This window comes from Amphiura filiformis, chromosome 10, assembly GCF_039555335.1.
Source record: "Amphiura filiformis chromosome 10, Afil_fr2py, whole genome shotgun sequence".
NCBI lineage: Eukaryota > Metazoa > Echinodermata > Ophiuroidea > Amphilepidida > Amphiuridae > Amphiura > Amphiura filiformis.
The window spans coordinates 33,912,951-33,933,405 of NC_092637.1; the positions used below are offsets into that span (position 1 = coordinate 33,912,951).

General features: G+C 36.4%; 2 protein-coding genes across 3 annotated transcripts in view; one reads left to right on the forward strand and one right to left on the reverse strand.

Annotated features, from left to right (window-relative positions):
- The window catches only part of LOC140162770 (anaphase-promoting complex subunit 4-like), a 37,630-nt gene extending 21,467 nt beyond the window's left edge, over positions 1–16,163 (reverse strand). Inside the window, exons 1-11 of one of the 2 annotated variants that reach the window (XM_072186063.1) lie at positions 16,049–16,163; positions 9,898–10,029; positions 8,883–8,994; positions 7,812–8,043; positions 6,225–6,290; positions 5,354–5,456; positions 4,630–4,743; positions 3,428–3,511; positions 2,657–2,743; positions 1,414–1,598; positions 534–634 (exon numbers count right to left, since the gene is read on the reverse strand). In XM_072186063.1, coding sequence (XP_072042164.1) covers positions 534–634; positions 1,414–1,598; positions 2,657–2,743; positions 3,428–3,511; positions 4,630–4,743; positions 5,354–5,456; positions 6,225–6,290; positions 7,812–8,043; positions 8,883–8,994; positions 9,898–10,008 — 1,195 coding nt within the window. In that variant the 5' untranslated portion in view covers positions 10,009–10,029; positions 16,049–16,163. Of the gene's footprint in view, positions 1–533; positions 635–1,413; positions 1,599–2,656; positions 2,744–3,427; positions 3,512–4,629; positions 4,744–5,353; positions 5,457–6,224; positions 6,291–7,811; positions 8,044–8,882; positions 8,995–9,897; positions 10,034–16,048 lie in introns of both variants that reach the window. The other variant, XM_072186062.1, reaches the window with a different exon arrangement.
- A 140-nt stretch (positions 16,164–16,303) lies between these two features.
- LOC140162771 (rho GTPase-activating protein 19-like) overlaps positions 16,304–20,455 on the forward strand; it is a 36,166-nt gene continuing 32,014 nt past the window's right edge. The window contains exon 1 of the mRNA XM_072186064.1: positions 16,304–16,434. The gene's annotated coding sequence lies outside the window, so the exon portion shown is untranslated. The remainder of the gene's footprint in view (positions 16,435–20,455) is intronic.

A 20,455-nucleotide genomic window follows, 5' to 3' on the forward strand; every position in this document is an offset into this window, starting at 1 on the left:
GGCATGGGTTTTCATTGCTCACTAGTGCATTTAAACTGAAATGTGCAATATCAAATTCAAAAATTTTTCTTTTTCAGGAATAAAAAAAAAAAAAAATATACTGAATGATTCATTTGTAGTTGTGTGTTACTCTTTATGAACTTTTCTGTGTTGCATTTTTAATATTTGACTGACTATATATGAGTTTTTGCCAGTTTTCGCCATTTTTGCTGGTTTTGGCCAGGCAAAAACAGGTTTCTGCCAGTTTTTGCTAGCAAAAATCAGGCTTTTACCTGCAAAAACTGAACACTGCTAGGAAGCATGTGGGTATATTTGAGACATTTGGGGGTATTTTTAAAACATTTGGATACACTTTCTCATTTGGGTATACTATTTCTATTTGGGTGTATTTCTGAGTCATTTGGGTGTATTTCTGATCAAAGCCAAGGAGGAGGTTTTTCTCTGACATCAGGTTGATTGATCTGATAATCTGATTGATTGATTGAAATTGGCATTATGCTACTAGTGTATATTGAATTCATTAGAATCCCTACCTTTCACAGCTGATGTTGACAGTCCAAGTACACCATACTTATCATACCACTGAGCCATGCCTTCAATCTCACTCAAATGATACAAAAGTGCCCTACCAACACTGAAATAAACACAAATATCAAATTATCCTTAGCTAACATATGTACAAATTAACCTAGATACATTTAACAAGCACTGGGCTAACACCACACTGTAACCACCCAATGTGCTTTTCCAATTGAAATCAACACCTACATGTATGGAAGATATGATCTTTAATCTTTCATATGTATATTTCAAATGGAGTAACCCATTCAGGTAACCCCATTTGAAATTCACACTCCCTGTGTGGAAGATTACAGTAATGCTTTTCATAAGGGATGTATGGATTTAAACTGCAAATGGCTTTGCCCAATGAGTCGATCCAATGATGTGGACATTGATTGACTTATTTCTCCATCCACAGAAGCAGCCCGACCCCTTTAAAAATCATAGCCAAAACGTATAAGCCTAATTAGCTTAAAATAAATTGCCCAAATAGGTGTGAATTGGAATATTTATCTACCTTATCATTACATTCATGTTTAAGAACAGTTTAAGTGTGAAGAAACTGAAATGTCAAAAATGTTAAAAGTAAAAATACATTTCTGGAATTTCCAAAATTAGGTTAATATTTTTTTGAATAGTAAAAGCTTTTTCCAGATTAGGTTCGGTCAGATGAGCTGTTCCTTTTTTTCTTTTTTTTTTTGCCTAAGTTTAGTGCTCTTACTGAACAAGTATATGCCTGTACCACCCACCCCACATTTGGACAACTTAAAATTTAATTTAATCTTTCCAACACACACCACCACCAGTCTAGAAAAGAACAAAATTGGGTTTTATTTTGTGTACCGCACTTACCAGTGTATATGTTTCAGCACCAGTTTCTGTATATTTGTATAGGAATTTTCAATGGAATGACCAAGTTTCTTGAGTCCTTTTTCTGACAGATCATTCACAAGGAATGCCTGCAGATCTGGACTGGTTCTACCCCACATAAGAAGCTGCAGGAATTCATCGCCCACGGTACCGTCACTTGCTTTTTGCTGCAAATGAAAAAAAATCTTAATTTTCTGATCCTGAGTCCAGAGATGTAACAGAATATAATACTCAATTCCAGAAACTTACAGAGTGCCTGTGCGCAGCATCGAACTTTTGCAGGAGCTAATCTAGGAAATAAGCTACACAATTAACCAATTAATTTTTTTTAACCTGCAAATCACCATTTAGGTAGACATTTCAATGATAGGGCTATATTTAACTCTCTTTTTTTCTTGGCAGTTTCCCCCTGAATGTAACACAAAATGCGCAGTCCAACAAAATCTTTAATCCAAAACAATGGTCAGTGCATGGAAAGGGTCTCCTTTTAAGAAGATTTCAAGGACAGTTGGTAATTTCTAGGGCTAGTGTTGTAAAGTAGTACTTTCATTGTCGACATTCATAAAAGCTCGGGTTCTTACCTCAACAAAACAAGACATCAATAAAGTCTGGAAACCATGCATGTTATACACCATTTATTTACATCAAATTATTACCAGATACCCCATATACGCAGCATACGAATATTGGAACTGTAATGGAAAGATAATCTGCACCACTTACGAATGAAATAGAAGACTGATGCAGTTATTTCATGGTAAATAATAGTGATGTTAAGCTTATCTCTAATATATTTAATAACTAGTTTTTGACGACAATTGGTCCCTGCTTGTCCACAATCAGGCAAATTGCTTTGTCGACAACAGCCTTGTCGACAACAGTCCTAGTTATTTTACATTAAGTAGGTCAGTGTTATAGGTGGTTGGATATGCCAGGGCCTGCTCCATATGGTAACACATGATATAATATTTTGCAGCACACCTTTGACAATGAGCATATTTTAAGCGTACATCGTGTATTTACTGCGATGAAATACACTTGTCTTTGATTGGCTGCTGAGGCGATCTGCTGTTACCGAGTGGAAATTTATGAACGGACTTTGCGCCGTATGTGTTGTTAGCTGACTTTGCAACATCACGGTAGTATGCGCTTGTTATAGGTTTACTGCAAAATATTATAGTATATATGAGTGCCACCCTGCTCTCCCCTCATTATATTTGCTTACCTGTGCATATTTAGTTAATTTATTCTCCATTTCAAGCAGAATATCCTCCCATGCTTCTGACACTGCGTTAAGGGTGGAATTTAAATACTGAAATGCAAAATTGTTCCAAAGAATAAACTAGAAAATAAATAATCAATTATTGTATACAATCAAACATATTCTACTTTACTGATAGGTAGAATCCCATGCAGGTCCAGTTATAATTCCATCCCCTATTTCTGGAATAATGGGCAATTGCAGTTAAAATCCTTACACCCCAATATGGAAGACATGACCTTAATGTCCCAAACAGGGAGTGTGAATTTCAAATGGGGTTAACTGAATGGTAGGTCATGTGTTTCATAGAGGGTAGTGTGCAAAATACATGTTCTAGGAGAAAGCTATTTTTAAAATTTTATACATGAAACTGAAATTTGTAAATAAAAAAAATATTGTTTACCCTTACCTTAAAGGGAACACGGTGGCTAGCGGAACGGGCACTGACTCATAATCGAAAGGTTGCGGGTTCGAGTCCCCGCGACGCCATCGTGTTGTGCCCTTGAGTAAGGCACTTTATCTCGATTACTCCTCTCCACCCAGGTGTTTAAATGGGTACCGGCATTCTTAAATGCTGGGAAGGTAACAGACTCGCTGTAGAGGAGGTGTAGCGATCCCCTATAGCAACATTACATGGAGGAGTCTGGCCCAATCGCCAATGAAAGAGAGATGGGCACTCCGATCACTGTTTATACAGGATCGACTCCTTTACTTACTTTACTTTACTAGCCGTACCTCTAAATAAGTGACAATCTTTCCATGTTTCATGGCATATGTTGCCAGTTCTTGATGTCTTGAAGTCAGTAACATGCAGTCGAGCTGTGACATGGGAAATGTAAATTGTAATAATAATTTATGTTTGTGAAAAGGAGTTAAAGAGATCCATTGACTACACATATTTTGAAAATCGACTGCTCAAAGCCAGAAGTGGTTAAGTGCAGTAGCTGCCCTATATGAACATTTGGCAATTTACACACAGTATATTGTACTCATCTACACATGGCAGTTACACATGGCAGCTATTGCACTTGCCCACTTCTGGCTCTGAGTAGTCGACATGATCATCAAACTAAAAGCAGGGGGTGAGTATTTACTGCATTTCCACAAAAAATATCCCTAAACATGAACCAGTGGTACTTTATTTTGAATGGGTAAAGATGTGGGGCTGAGATTACAGCAAAAATATACCAAATTTGATGAAAAAAAGACCACAAAATATATATCCTATTATTTTGTTTCAAAATCCAATGAATTTGGCATATTCTGGACAATTTTGCAGAAAAATATTGCAGAATCTGCACTTTTGGAGACAATTTTGAAAAAACACCCATTTCTGAAAAGCCTGAAAAAACATCCCAATCTCTGTCGCACATGTGCATCCCCGCACCCGCCTTTCCAGTATGGGTCCCTGTTTCCACAGGAGAAACGTACCCTAATTGTAATTATGTTTCTGTATTTTTGTCAAATTCCTTAAGGGAACTGGAATGAGCGTTTTGAGCGTTTCGACAGCATTTTTTGTGGGACATGAGAGCACATCAGACCTATCGAATTGCATTCTGAATACGAAGAATGTCTTTCTGATATCAAATAATTTTCATTTTATGAAATTCACGATATAATACAAATTTTATGACAAATTATTAAAATTGGATATTTTTCACATTTTGGAGATATAACAGTCCTCAAAGTAAATTTTATAAATTTAACGATATAGTCTTAAAGTGTATGTAGCTGGGATGAAAAGCCGACGATCAATTGAAAATTTTGACCTTTCGTATTGAAGATATGGATTTTTTTTCCCAAAACACCAACAAAAAAATAGGTCTTTTGGGGAAAAAATCCATATCTTCAATATAAAAGGTCAAAATTTTCAATTGACAGTACCCTCAGAATAACTGATGCGCAGTCATTAACCTCTAACTAATATACATACATACCGCCATAAGATAAACTTGATGCTGTGCGTTTTGCTCCATGTTCTCTGGCCGTTCCATCACAACAGAGAGTGACTGCAGATCTGCTGAGAGGGTTGCACTAATAATCTTACCACCCTGTGTATAAAGAAGTCACAATTGAAATGGCAGCTTATGTTGGAAGACAGTTCAAAGGTGAAAGGTCGAGGGACAGAATCGATTCCACAACCATTTATACCTAACATAGATGTTACTCTATTATGGGAATTTCAATGGAGGCCTTTGGAGGACAGAATGTTATTTAAATGACAATGACTCTGTCATGCGTGATGTCGCATTGCATATCCTCAACAGCATTACACACAGGGCAATTACGAGTTGGTACTCACTGACACTAATCTCTTTGACCCAACTCTATTCTATGTCTGCAATAGACTAAATCCATTAAAATTTACCATTCATATCGTGTCAAGACTCATGAAAATATTCTCGCATGTCTTTGCTTGTGCGCCACAGCGCGACTGACTAGCAGCGCCCGTGTACCACGCCGTTGTAACATGATCACGCTCTGAAGTTCTACAAATGTGTCCAATAACAAACTCAGTTTTATAAGTTCAATTTGGACACAACTGCGCAGTCTCAATGCAACCAGAATCTGGTTCTGACACTTTTTTAACACATAAGTTTCTCGGTCGCCAACCCAGAAAGTTGACGATTGAGGGCAGCAGTCTACGTCTATATTACCTACCTGGGTCATTTGAGCTGCCAAATCAACCTCAGCAATTGGTGAAATCCCATATGCTACAAGCCTCACATGACCGTTAGTGGATCCCACTACTAAAATGTTGAAACTTCCACAAATATAATAAAGAATAATAGCAAAATAAGTCATCATTAATTATGCCATAAAATTTAGGGAAAGAATAAACATGCCTGTCTCTTGCAGTTGTACCAAAACCAAGATGTGCAATGCTAATTTGTTTGTTTTTCTCTCTTTTTACTTTTTGTCAAATCAGTTGAAAATAACAGTCAAGTTATTTCGAGGTATAGTGCCAGAATGCCCTATCTGCAATAGCTGCTGTATAGACATTTTGAAAATTTCTGCATTCTATATTGTACACAATCTAAACGAATGACATCTGGCAAATATTGCTGATAGGGCCTTCATATCCCAAACCCAATAATGATGTGAAAATAAAACTTTTATGGATTTTTGAGATTAAACAAAATACGCCAGCCGACAGGAAACATGTTTCTACTTCACCTCTCCAAAAGCAAGCAGTCTGTGATATTCTTGAGTCCATTTTATGTGTGTGGGGGTGTGTTTGTGTGTGGATGTTTCAGTAGTTTTATTCCGTTCTGTTTCTGCAAAGCCATACATTCAAATTGCAGCCTGTTATTGTTTGTCTATTTTGCATTGCGTCATTCCCATTGAAATCCATACACCCCAAATAGAAGACATGACGTTAATCTTCCACATTGGATTGCCATAATGAGTGACTCCATTTGAAATCTACACCCCCTGTGTGAGATATTAAGGTCATGTCTTCCACAGGTGCATATGGATTTCAACTGGAATAGCCCATTTACTCTACAAACAGAAATGTGACTATATTTACCTTGTTTGTCCACACAGCCTTTTGGAATCCTCAACAGCTTTTTCATCAAAACCTTTAGAGGTAGAACTGAAAGAAAATACAAAATATCAAATTGGACTCTTTTGATGCAGCATAGGTGTGCGTGCGAAACAGCTGCCTCAGCACGTTGACGTCACTGCCACATCAGGGTGGAAAATGGTATAGGTGCACTTTGCGTAATTAATGCATGCCACTGGTGAGCATGTACGTGACTTTACGCTCACATACACTTTATAACGCTGTGAACACAATTAGTTTACATGACTTGGTTTTAAGAATGTTTCTGACGATGATTTTAAAAGGTCTATTGCAAGGGTCGCACATCCTGGGACCCCTTACTTTTTTGTTTTGGACTATTTGGAATCCTTAAATTACAAGGTGAAATTGACCAACGTATCTGATTAAAAATGCATGGACTCCTTAAATTTTACGATGCACAGAAGCTTGAAATTATGTAAATCCTTTGCCGAGTTGATCATAATAAAATTTCGTAATTAACGATTCAAAAAAGGAGCCAATTATGACACAGAAACCCCCCCCAAAAACATCTTCTGCATTTTGCGTAATTTATCCTGTTTAGAAGAAAGTGCTAACCTATGATCAGCTATCATTACAAAATCTTTATTTTAATGAGAACCATTGTTAAGGGATCTGGAATGAGCGTTTTGAGCGTTTCGACAGTATTTTTTGTGGGACATGAGAGCACATCAGACATATCGAATTGCATTCTGAATACTAAGAATATCTTTCTGATATCAAATAATTTTCATTTTTTGAAATTCATGATATAATACAAATTTTATTACAAATTATTAAAAGTTGATATTTTTCACATTTTTGATATATAACAGTCCTCGAAGTAAATTTGATAAATCTAATGATATATTCTTAAAGTGTATGTAGCTGGGAGGAAAAGCCGACAATCAATTGAAAATTTTGACCTTTCATATTGAAGATATGGATTTTTTTACAAAAAAAAAAAATTTATTTTTGGTGTTTTGGGAAACAAATCCATATCTCCAATACGTAAGGTCAACATTTTCAATTGATCATCGGCTTTTCATCCCACCTACATACACTCTAAGTATAAATCATAAGATTTAAAAAGTTTACTTCGAGTACTGTTAAATATCAAAAATATCACTTTTTAATCATTTGCCATAAAATGTGCATTACATTGCTAATTTCAAAAATCAAAATTATTTGATATCAGAAGGCCATTCTTCGTATTCAGAATGTAATTCGATATGTCTGATGTGCTCTAATGTCCCACAATAAATACTGTCCAAACGTACATACCCCTTCCCTTAACACAATAAAGAAGTTTTGAATTGACATATTTTGTTGTCAAGTTCTTTTGTGGACTAAATCAGTATTTGAACATTTTCAAAGTTCAGAACTTCAGACTTCTTAAAATTCTCATTGGACCCCTTAAATTTGGGTTTTGCAGCAGGGCTTACAGAGTCCGGAAAAAATCAATTAGACCCTTTAAATTTGTGAGCTACTGTTGTATCTCTTTCCTGAAAAGCAAAACAAACCACACTGCTTCACATAATGACAACAACTTACATTTTTGATAAAGCAGGTAATTTTGGCAGAAACTTCTCCGACCCATCCTCAAATAAATCGGATGGAATAAATTCACCCAAATCAGCCGGGATCTCTTGTGTCGCCATGGTAACTGATGACTCTATCCAATCCATACAGGAGATGTTGTCCGGTAGGTCCATTGTGTGCACCACTTCGGCCTTCTCAACATTGCACAGTACAATGTGGCCGCCTGAGTACCCTATGGAAAGAACTGAAATTAAAAAAAAACAAAATAAGAAAGTATTAACACATCCTGCCCAAAAATAATTAGCAGTAAGTTCCTTGTCCAGGGAATTTAAAATTAACTCAATTTTTCCACAAGAGTGTACTAAACCACAACCAGGGTTCAACCAGCAACCTCTTGCACCATAGTTAATAGGGATGGGTTATTCTGTTTATTTTCCTACACGTTTAACGCATCAGTGATGTGTGCATTTAACGTAAACACGCATTGATCCAGCCCCATCTGGCGGCAAGATTTGATGAATATACGATAGGTGCGGTGCACCCGGTCAAAAAAAAAACCAGAATTTCTAACAGATTATGTTAGTACCAATGGTGCTGTACATACATGTACGGTAAAATTCGCGAAGTCAACGGCCCAAACATGTCAGAAACTGTGCATTATTTTGACGTATTAGTGTTAAATAATGAATGTTTTGAGCAAGTTTCATGTAAATTATTAAGGTCGTCTTCAGATTTTGTTACTTTCAACTGTTGATTAGCATTGAAAAATGGAAAATTGAAGGTTGAAAATGACTTGCGTGTTACACATTTACCACAATTGCTGATCATGCGTGCGTTTAATGGTACATGCATTTAACGTTTCCATGGCTAATAGTTATCGACTGGGCTAACTTGACTACAGCTATGACTTTCCAGAAACGGGGCTTTGACTTTCCAGAAACGGGGTCACATTTAAAAAAAGCTTTAATTGCTACCTTTAATGAATAATGAGTGCTTATTTACTTGTTGAGAGAAAGTTAAATCTGCCCAAGGAAAATGAATCAATAACTGTGTGATGAACTAACAAAAAATTTAACAACAAACCTTTGCCATCTGGTCTCCATGCCAATGCTGCCACTTTTTTGTTAGACTCCTCCCCAGGAGGTGGAAGCACCCATACAGGCTGACGTTGCCAGGTTAGTCTTTGCAGCAGTACCTACATTTATTCAAAAATACATATCTATTTGTTAACCTTCTCTGCACGTGAGTTTTCATAATTTTCAGAATTGTACATTTTCATTATTTTGAAACCCATATTCGCCATAGCTGGAGCGATACCTACAGTATGCTATTTGAAACCCATATTCCCTGTGGAAAACTTTTAGCTAAATCTTTCACAGAGGGAGTGTGGACTTTAAATAGATTAACCCATTAAAAGCATATATCTCTTTTCTTTTGGATGTTGCCATAGCTCTGCGCAAATTCCTGTGAAATTATAACCACTTTCCGTGTAATTCCCGCAAAATATACTGTACATGTAATTTTCAACACAATTCCCATGACACACTGCACAGTACAAGTCCTCTGCAAAATGTGCTATTTTTTCTGTGAAATTCTGTGCAATTTGCCCACTTTACAGTTAATAATCAGTTAAAAGAGCATTTCGTGATCTACAGCATCATCCCCCACTTTTCCATTTAAAAAAAAAGTTGAGATTTTTATACCATTGGAAAACTCTAGCTATGTATTCTTGCAGATTGGGTCATTTAGCATAATTGTGAAATTTGAATTACGTTCTGGTAGACCAGAATGAAATTACAACACATTGTCGATGGAGCAGGGTAATACACATTATCATGTACCCCACTAGTTATTTTGGCCATTTAACATGCAGTTCTATGGGAGGACATATTATTACTATCATAATTTTTAAAATTATGATAATACATGCATGTCAAACTTTGCTCTGTTGACTTACAAAGACAACAAATTTGGCTGATTCCATTTAGGTGTAAGTTGGGACATGTGTTAACATTACAAATATGCAAAAAAATCAGGTTTGAAAAACATTATCCACTTTCATAAGATCGTACATTAAGGCTTTAATATATACACATACCTCTCCTTGAATATTTGCCAGTGCAATCAGATCCATACATGGTGACCAGAGCATGTGACATACTTCAGTTGATAAGCCTCTCTCTTCTAATTGGCGGAATGCGTGCTGCATTTTGATGCGCGCCGTTATTGTCTACCTGATATACATTTGGAATTATAAAAAAATAAAAAGGTTAATGAACACACCTTGAATAAGTTCATCAGAGTCCTACTATTGGTAAAAATTTTGTGTTTACTACAAGTCCAAAAATTTACTCACGTTTTATTTAGACGTTTCATCTTCCGATCGGAAGACTTCATCAGTAATGCGATGAACCAGCAACACTCCTACTCTCATCTCCAGAGTGCACAGTTCTTTGCAGTAGCTGGTCATATACATGATCGTCTAAACGTGAGTAAATTTTTGGACTTGTAAACACAATTTACCAATAGTACACTAAGCCAAAAAAGAAACTTATAATTTTTCACAGGGTCATATCTTAAAATCCTGTCCATCAAAATCAACCAAAATTACACACAGGATTGCCTCAATACTTTACTCTAAACACATGTCACTAACTATGCAGTTGTCCAACTGACACAACAGCCAAATGCACTGACGTGCAACACCTCCCTGGCCCACATTCACAGCGCAATAGATTTTTTGGCTGGGTTCCAATTAATCGCCTGTGAATGTGATCCCGGAAGCTGTTCCGTGTCAGTGCATTTTACTGTTGTGTCAGTTGGACAACTGCTTGGTTACTGACATGTGTTTAGAGTAGAGTATTGAAGTAATCCTGCGTGTAATGTCTGTTCATGTGCAGGCGAATAATTGGAACCCAGCCAAAGAAATCTGTTGCGCTGTGAATGTGGTCCAGGAAGATGTTGCATGTCAGTGCATTTTGCTGTTGTGTCAGTTGGACAACTGTTTGGTTACTGACCAGTGTTTAGAGTAGAGTATTGAAGTAATCCTGTTTGCAATTTTTGTTCATTTTTATGGAGAGGATTTTAAGATATGACCTTGTGAAAAATTATAAGTTTCTTTTTTGGCTTAGTGTATAATGAACACAGTTCTAAACTTGGACATTACTAGAGAACATGATAGTTATGCACTCGAGTCTAGAGTCCAAAGTTTTTCGTTAGAACAGGCTGAGCAGCATTGTCATTTTTGCAATATATCGCTGGCAGTATCACATACTGATGACTGACGATTCGACATATTTAACATTTTTGAGAAAATTAGTATATTAGTTTGTTATGTTCTACTCTATATACATGTATTCACCAAAAACCATGCCTCAAAGTTACTAAATTAGTAAGATATTAATTAATTTAATGTTACTATGCAGACCAGAGTTCTAGGCTAAAATAACACCCACTAATCCAGACAATGACCGGGGTACTCCCATATATTTGACATACGTCATGTGCCCATGAAAAGACCCCATTATTTGGGCAAATCCTACACCCAATGACCCCGTTTTTTTCAATAGCCTATACATGTAGATGTACGCTCGCTTTGTCTTCAATGACTACTCATCTCGCACCCCAGGAACAGTTACAAATATGTTTAAAACCCTTGAATGGGACTCGCTGGAGAACAGAAGAACCTCTCGCAGATTAAAGCCATATTATAACATTTGCTGAGGAGGACGCCCTCACTGATTTTTTTTTTTTTAATTCATTTTTTTACACGATTATATTGTACTTTATTAAACCACTATACCCTGCAAAAATCAAGACTCGAGGTGCTGCAGTTTTGTCAAAATCCGAGACTTTGAATAAAACGATGGAACCGGCGTTTTATTATTACGATGGCATTATTAGTCAAACGCATACACGATGTTCATAACACACAGTACGTACACGACGTGCGGGAAGGTGATCTACACAACAAAGGGTCGTACCATGACCGAAGGAGTGGTACGTATTGGCGACATATGCGCTGGTAAATTCCAATTTTCTTTGCTTTGCCGTAGTTGTTCGGCTCAAAAATAAAAGGGTTCGGCTCAAAAATAAAAGGGGATATATCTGACAGTAAAAAGGGACTCGCTGGAGAACAGAAGAACCTCTCGCAGATTAAAGCCATATTATAATATTTGCTGAGGAGGACGCCCTCACTGATTTTTTTAAATTCATTTTTTTACACGATTATATTGTACTTTATTAAACCACTATACCCTGCAAAAATCAAGACTCGAGGTGCTGCAGTTTTGTCAAAATCCGAGACTTTGAATAAAACGATGGAACCGGCGTTTTATTATTACGGTGGCATTATTAGTCGAACGCATACACGATGTTCATAACACACAGTACGTACACGACGTGCGGGAAGGTGATCTACACAACAAAGGGTCGTACCATGACCGAAGGAGTGGTACGTATTGGCGACATATGCGCTGGTAAATTCCAATTTTCTTTGCTTTGCCGTAGTTGTTCGGCTCAAAAATAAAAGGGTTCGGCTCAAAAATAAAAGGGGATATATCTGACAGTAAAAAAACTAACATTTTATGGCAAAGAAATGCTAATCTATTTTGTATGAAAATTTTATTATATGACTTTAACCATCCTGCAGCAATCTCGCCTAGGCCACTTATCCCTGCCAACTGGAACACTACTACAGCCCGTCCAACGTCAATCACGGCATCTTCACTGCAACGCCTACACAACAATCACCACCAGCAAAGACTGCTTGGAAATTTTCATTTTTCCCCTGAACAATTATTTTAAACTGGAACAATCTACCTGAACAAATAACTCAATTAGAAGAAATACCACAGTTTAAAGAAGCTGTAGCCAACCACATCAAAGAGCAACATCAAGACTTAGTTCCAGTAACTGTAACTCATCATACCTAGGTCCGTAGATGTCATTATGTTTATGATAAAGACTGAAGTCTTGCTGGCAGGACTACATCAAGACTAACTAAGCACTCCGCACGTACATTCCCTGACCGTCTGACTCCAGGAGGAGTGTTGGCCAGTACTTCAAGATCAAGAAGATGTACACTGAATGACCCCCTTTTTTGAACAATAACCTCAAAATTGAAATTTCGGCGCGCTTCATACGTATTTTGAAAAAAGTGAGTTTTGTCTATTTTGTACTGTGCCCCCCCCGGCCATGACCATGTAATCCAGGAACAGCCCTCGAATTAACCCACGGCACCGACGGCTGTTTCATCGCAGCTCCGAACTAGGGATCACAAAATTTAAGTAAATTAAACTGTTGATTTTTGATTGATTTGTATTATTTAAGCAGGTTTTTTAAGCAATCAGGTTAGTTTTAGTGAAAAGTTGAGAGTCAAATTTTACTTTGGTGTCGAATTCTGACAGCTGACAGCAATGCATCTATTCACTTTTAAAAAATTGCCTTGGTGCCCTTCTCAAATTTTCAACAGTTGCCATGATGCCCTTTTGAAATATTACAAATTCCCATGCTGCCTTGCCTTTTCGTGAAAATCCAAGGCAATTATCAACTTGCCCTAAAAAGTTGCCATGCCCCTTCAGATCCTTAATTCGAGACAAAACGTTCAAACCTGACTCGTAGCCTATTGTTATTATAATGTAATCCTTTCATATTATAATAAAGTAGTCTTCATAAGATAATCACTTCAAGAGATGCAGGGGTGGAATTTCGGCGGGAGTCCGAGAGTCGACTCTCGCAGAGACTCCCGTAAAGTCCTATTGCGAGTGTCCATGTGGACTCTAGCTGGAAATGATCGGCTCAGCGAACTTATGTTTAAGTTCAACACGCCTTAAAACTCAAGCCTGCAAAATATAAAGGAAAAGTCGCCAAAGATGCAATGACATATGGAAGTGAGAGTACATGTATGATGACACATATTAAAAACTTAACTTTGTTAGTTTTGTTAGTTTGTTTTTTTGTTTGTTTGAATGCATTTTACGTAGGCCTACATACAGAGTCTTAGCCAGAAATCAGAAACCACCCGTCCAAGCAGATACCAAAATTTGACCCTCAAATATAAAAGAACTTGTCTATACCCATGGAAGGGTCACTGGAGTCAAATATGTCCTGATTTGGCCTTGACATGTCACTCTGAATTAGTCTCAAGTTCATATAACCTTAAAATCATCTGTTTTAGAGCTATCACATCTGTAAAATCCATTAAATCCACCCGTCTAAAATTAGATTAGGCCGTCTTAAAGACGTGTGGACGCATGGCTGACTAAGACCTTGCCTACATATAATACCTTTTGGACTCCCGCAAGATTGTACAACGAGAATCCATTTACGGGAATCCATGGACTCTCGCAAAACTCTCTTGCGAGAATCCACTTGGACTCCTGTGGCACTTACCGAAATTCCACCCCTGAGATGAGCTCTTACAGGAAGTTTTAAAGGACTGCCGACTTTACGATATTGATCGTATCGATAGAGGACACAGCAGCAGTGCAATCAGCTCTGATGGACATTGAGCTGACTCATCGCATGTGCGGGCCGGGCGTCGAGTCAGGCAGGAGCGAAATTGTTTGTTTATTTATTTATTTATTTATTTACACATTTATTTATTTATTTATTAGTTTATTTATTTATTAGTTAATTTGTTTTTAATTGGGGCTTGTATTGTTTCTTTATTTTTTGGTATTCAATATTACTTTTATTTAATACCATTAGGCGACGAAAAAAAGAAAACCCTGTTCTACGGGCCCGACCGACCCAGATTTTGAACAAATTGGGGAAAAAATTTTCCCTGCTGTACAAATGAATACCAACCCAAATTTCGGAAATTTCAGGAACAAAATTTGTTTTTTGTATTTTCTCAAATTGCAAATTATTTACAGATTTTAGTGATTTTTTGGTCATTTCAAAAAAAAAAAAAAAAAAAAAAAGGGCTGACCGACCGACCGACCCAACTTGAAAGGTCTGTCCGCCCGTAGAACAGGATTTCTTTTTTTTCGTCGCCTTATTATTAAATTCTAATATTATCAATAGTAGGCCTTTATAGGCCTATTTAATAGGCTCCGTTACTCTACAATGTTTATTTAATCTTTGTTTGTTTCATTTATTTGCTTAATTTTTTATTTATTTATGTATTTCAATCTATCAACTGAATCTAAATCTAACTGAATTTATTTATTCATTTATAAATTCATTTATTAATTTATTTATAAATATTTATTTATTTACTCCTTGCAGCCTTGTTACTTATACTTGTACTTGAAACTTCTAGTCTTACTAACTTGGGTCTATACCAATGGGTCTAATCAATGACAATGGGTATTGATTTATGGACAAGTTAATTGGCCACAATCTATTGACACACTATCCATGGCGATCATGTCATAAAAAATAATCCCACTTATAAATTATAATAACAATACATTGTAGGCTACGAGTCAGGTTTGAACGTTTTGTAATTCGAGGGCTGTCTAGGAATCATATCATGATCATCATGATCATGGGCCGCTGTAGCCCGAGGTACTCACACCTCCGTCACTACGATTTCCACTGTCCTTCTCCGTACGAAGGTCTGAGATGTCTATGTACCTAATTAATAAACCTTTCCAGGGTACACATAAAATACCACTTTTTTTCATAAATACCACTTCCTACCATTCCTCACATGAAGATGAGACTTATACATGTACAAAACATATTTGGTGCATGTTCGTAAATTTTGAGCACATTTGAGGATGTAAAAGACCAGACTTGTGACTGCTATCGTCGCCGTGTTTTGAATTCTTCTTAATATATAAAAATAGATGCCGTCAGTGTGACGTCATCACCGCGACATGAGTTCAGGCTGCCCCGTTTCTACGTACATACGACATTCATGGCCCTATGGTGAGGAAGGAACAACTAGGGCCATGATGTTTCGGGCTAGGGCCGCTGAAGTCAAGGGCAAGGGAAGTGAAATTGTGAAAATTAAATTAAAATTCATGACTTTATTTGACTTTGTCGATAAAATTAAAATAAATAACTTACTTTTTCCTGATCGTGATTAGATGATTCTATTTGAATCGAGACAAGATGCAGGTATATAAGCTTAAAACTAATTATAAACTAATGACATTCATGACATATTCATGTATTGACAAGGCAAAGCTACGCAAAGCTTCAGAATTTTGAACCAGTTAAATCGTGACCGATCTATTTTCCCTTTTTAACACTACAAGTCGATGTCAAAATCATGATAAACATAAACGCTCTACCTGGTAAGCCAATGCAGAGTTATCTAATCGTCAATTAGTGTCCACTATATGCCAGAGATATATGGAAAATAGTAAAAATACAATTCAGTGACAGTCAAATTCACCGCTCATGGGCGCGGCCATCTTGGATATTTACATAAATTACATATCGAAACTGAGGCTTCATGAAGTTATTGACCAATCAAATGAGAGTAGCAAAAGTCAGTGGCCAATCAGAGGAAGTTTATTCAAATCAGCTGTTGTTTTTCACAAGTTTTGATCGCCGGCTATTCATTCATTGTGCGAGATAAGTGTGTCTGTCAATTTGTCAATTACAACGCCAGGTGCATGATTACCGATGCATGTTGTGGGTTTAATTAAAGATTTAAGCACCGTTTCAATAAGTGGTAAGTTAAAAACATGAGATGATCACTCATTATCAGTCAAAGAAACAATTGTAAGGGGTGGATCATTCTGTGTTTTCATGTTTTGGGATGCAGAATTCGACAGGCTTGATGAAATACACAACCCATAAACCTGTACATTAGCCCTAGAACTCTGGCCATAGTATTCGTTTTTTACTTCTACTAGGGCCAGAGGCACTTACATTGAAAAATTTGTTGGAGATGCTTGAACGATCCAGTACAAAAATGACAGCATTTCAATGCTTGATCGAACCAGTACAAATGTGTGTCAGGTCACTAATTAACATGATAAAACCCACTTGAGAACACACAATCGCCGGTCATTTCTAAAGATGCATTTATACTCAATCGCTTTTGCAGAAACCTGAATCGCACGCATGATCAGTGTACTAAATCGCCGTCGTATTTACCTACTGAGCATGCGCAAGATTCGCTGTTTTTCAAAAGCGACACGTACAGGCACGTATAGGCCTATATTGACACCCTCTGTCGGTCAACATTCTCTAAAATTGTACACATAACTTGTGAAGTTAGCGACAATGATTTAGTCTGATGATGAGTAACCCATGGGTACTTTAAACACAGCTTTACACAATGACTAATTTACATAGGCACAAAAGACCGTGTTCATGTACGGTTACTCAGCCAAACATGGCAGAGTAGGTCCCGGATCTTCGTACATGTTCCTATCTCCTCAACGTTATACCTTTCCAACAAGGAAAGAGATACGAAAGGCGAACGTCTACTGTACATTGTGTATGAAGCATGGAAGCTTAAGGTAATCTGGTAATTTATCAAAAACATGTAGGCGTTGTTCTCAATATTATATTACATGATTAAATAAATTAGCATGTCAAGGATGAACTGTGAAGGATAGGCCGGCAGGGCCTCGCCCTCGATAAAAAAAAAAAAGAGGGTTAAAATTACAAATTTATCAAGATTAAACATGTTAAGCTGCACAAACATTAAACATGTTTTAAGCTGTACAAACATACCTTTTATTTCGTTGAACAAGCTTTATTTTTTTCCAAAATCCATTCTTTTAGTTTTAATTTTATATCACAATTTTTGATTTTGTAAAATCATGCAAAACCGTAGTCCGAGGTGCTCTGACGATAGCACTCCGATTGCCATGCAATCTAAAAAGCAAGTGGGACAACGGAACCGCTACATGAACAAGCTAGCAAAACCGGTGCATGGCATGATGGGTGTTGGTTTAAATAACTTTTGCGTAGCACAAGCGCTGAACCAATTGATGGTGATTTACATTTTATGATCATTTGACAGTTTTTACTGCGTCACACAGTTCTGCATTTATTCAAGATGGCTTCATGAAAAACATGATCGATGTATTTTTCTTTTTAAAGGTGAACCTCATTGAAAATAAAGTTATATATCAATGGAAAGCTTATGATGTCAGGATATTAAAAATTATTTTTTCCGATTTTTTTGATGGCCAATAAAGCTGAAAAATTAAAAAATGATTGAATTTTTGGTCTTTTTATAGCGCCCAAAAGCACCCAAATCAATCGTCTATGACCTTGGGAATGCTCGTGGACGTAAGCTCAGGGTTCGCAGTCACGTGATCTTACTCGAACGTGTAAACAAGACTTGCTTCCTGTACTTTGCAAGCTGCCCGGCAAGTCTGATTTTAGAAATTAGAGGAATCTTCAAGTTGCTGGTTCCTTTTATATATATTAGAAATAATAGAATTATTGTCAACACATAAATTTTTCGTAAATTTTTGACAAAATTAGTCATAACTGGCTGGGTATAACTGTGTAATTGAGTTTGAATTTCGCGCTGGGATCAATCCCATGCGCAAATGCTTGCTGCTACCGATGTCATGGACTGAATAAACATGATCGAATAACAAATTAAATACTTGTTTGTGACATTCCCTATATTCTTGATTCATTGTAAAATGTCTGATTAAAAAAAATATCGTCTTGCAGTAATCCAAAAATTAATAAAAAACCGCCGATTTCATCAAATCCAGCCCATATAAAGGTTTTCATATTTAGCGTATTGCGGTATTAAACACAATCGCGATTGAAAGAAACAGATACTCGGGCAGATACTTTATTATAAAATAAATACAATTTAGGCTTAGTAGACCGTTATTTGATGGAATTCTGAAATCTGAATAAAATTAAAATATTGTCACTTGTGTCATGATTCTTTAATGATAGTACAATCAGTGTACGGTACTGAAAAAGTGAAACATTCATGTTTTATGGATTACCGAACACGATGCGTAAATTGCTGCTGAAGTGCAGGGACGGATATGCACAAACACAGCGACTCGCTTCGGGGCTTCGTCCTCTGTGTTTGGGGTGTTTCCCCGGTGTTTCAGCAAATTTGATCAATCGTTCCCTTATATTTGGAACATTTACAGGAATAAATTTTGCTGATGAAGTAGCAATAAGTTGGAAATATCAGAATGTGAATATCAAATTGGTCATTTTGTCTGCAAGTACAGTACAGTCGCGGATACTGAACACTCGGCGTAGTGAGACTCAGTGAGTCAGTCACTGAGCTCATCCCGTATGTATCTATATGGCTCAAAATAAGCTAAGGTGTCATAAAAGTGTAACACACAATTATTTTTCCAGCTCTTTTCTTTTGGTCTCCAACCAGATTTAAATTATAGTATGCACATATATCGCTCATAATACACTAAAAGAAAGATAAGTTATAGACCATTTACTTCACAAATTTAATTTTCTAGTTCTTTATGCGACGTTATATTTGACAGACACAATTTTGATGATTTTCTGCAATCAAATAAAAATTTATAAAGTATTACATAAGGTATTTTGTGGTTATTTAGGTGTAGGACCTACAGCAACTGATTGTGGAAAAAATGTGTCCAAATATTACAATAAGGAGGATAAATTGTTATAAATAAAATATGTGTGTCTGTCAAGCCATAACATACGCAAGATGTCTGTCAAATGTAACATACAGAATAATAATTTGGCAAAAACAGTAGTTCAAGATGGGAAATTGAATAAAGATCACATGCAGTTTATAAATCACATGTTTTAAAACACTTTTATAAACTCTAAACTATCATCATAATGTGAACATCAAGTGATTTTTAATTTTTTAAACGTATTATGATGTTACTTTTGACAGACACATACAAATCTTATGTATGTTACTTATGCGTACAAATGTTTGACAGACAACACTTAACAATGGATTGTGTCATCAAAAAGCTTCTCCTCACAAAGTGATAGTGCCACAAAGCTAGGTGGAGCTAAATGCTATGTCATGTAGCATAATTAGCTGTATCACCCTAGTTTAGCAGGAATTACAGCACCGCCTTGCGTGATGTTACTATTTGACAGACATTTCAAGAAAAATTTTAAAATTTTTATATGTTCAAAAAAGATGGCAGCCACTTACAAATTGATTATAATATGGAGAAATGAAGTTATTTACAATAGATTTACCCTTTAGTTTATGCTTCAAGTCTTTGTTTATAAAAAACTGAGGGACTTCAAAATCAATCAAAAGTTTGACAGACAATAGTAACATACGCAAGGCAAACTTTTAAATCCTTTTTTTGATCTGTTATAATTCATAATGCCTCTTTCTGTTTTTTTGATTGGTTTACTGCACCATTTTGGGAAACAGGTCACATGAATTTCTATAAGGATCCATAAAAAAATTAAAAGCTGTTGAAAAAAGGCGCTCTCTTGGCATGTTACAAATAAAAGTGTAAAAATAGGCATTTTTAAAGCTATTTTTTATTATTTAGAGTGAAAGGATTTTACTTAAATTGTGTATGCTATGTCTTTACTACCTAAACTTGCCACTAAACTAGCAAATATTCCATTTCTATAATTATTATTTTAAAAAAAGAAGTCAAAATATATGGCTATAATATGACACCTTAGCATATTTTGAGCCATATACGAGTTCGCCTATCATACATGACCGGTTGTAAAGCTAAGAAATAATTAAAAAATCCTGTACATGTACCTTATTCTAT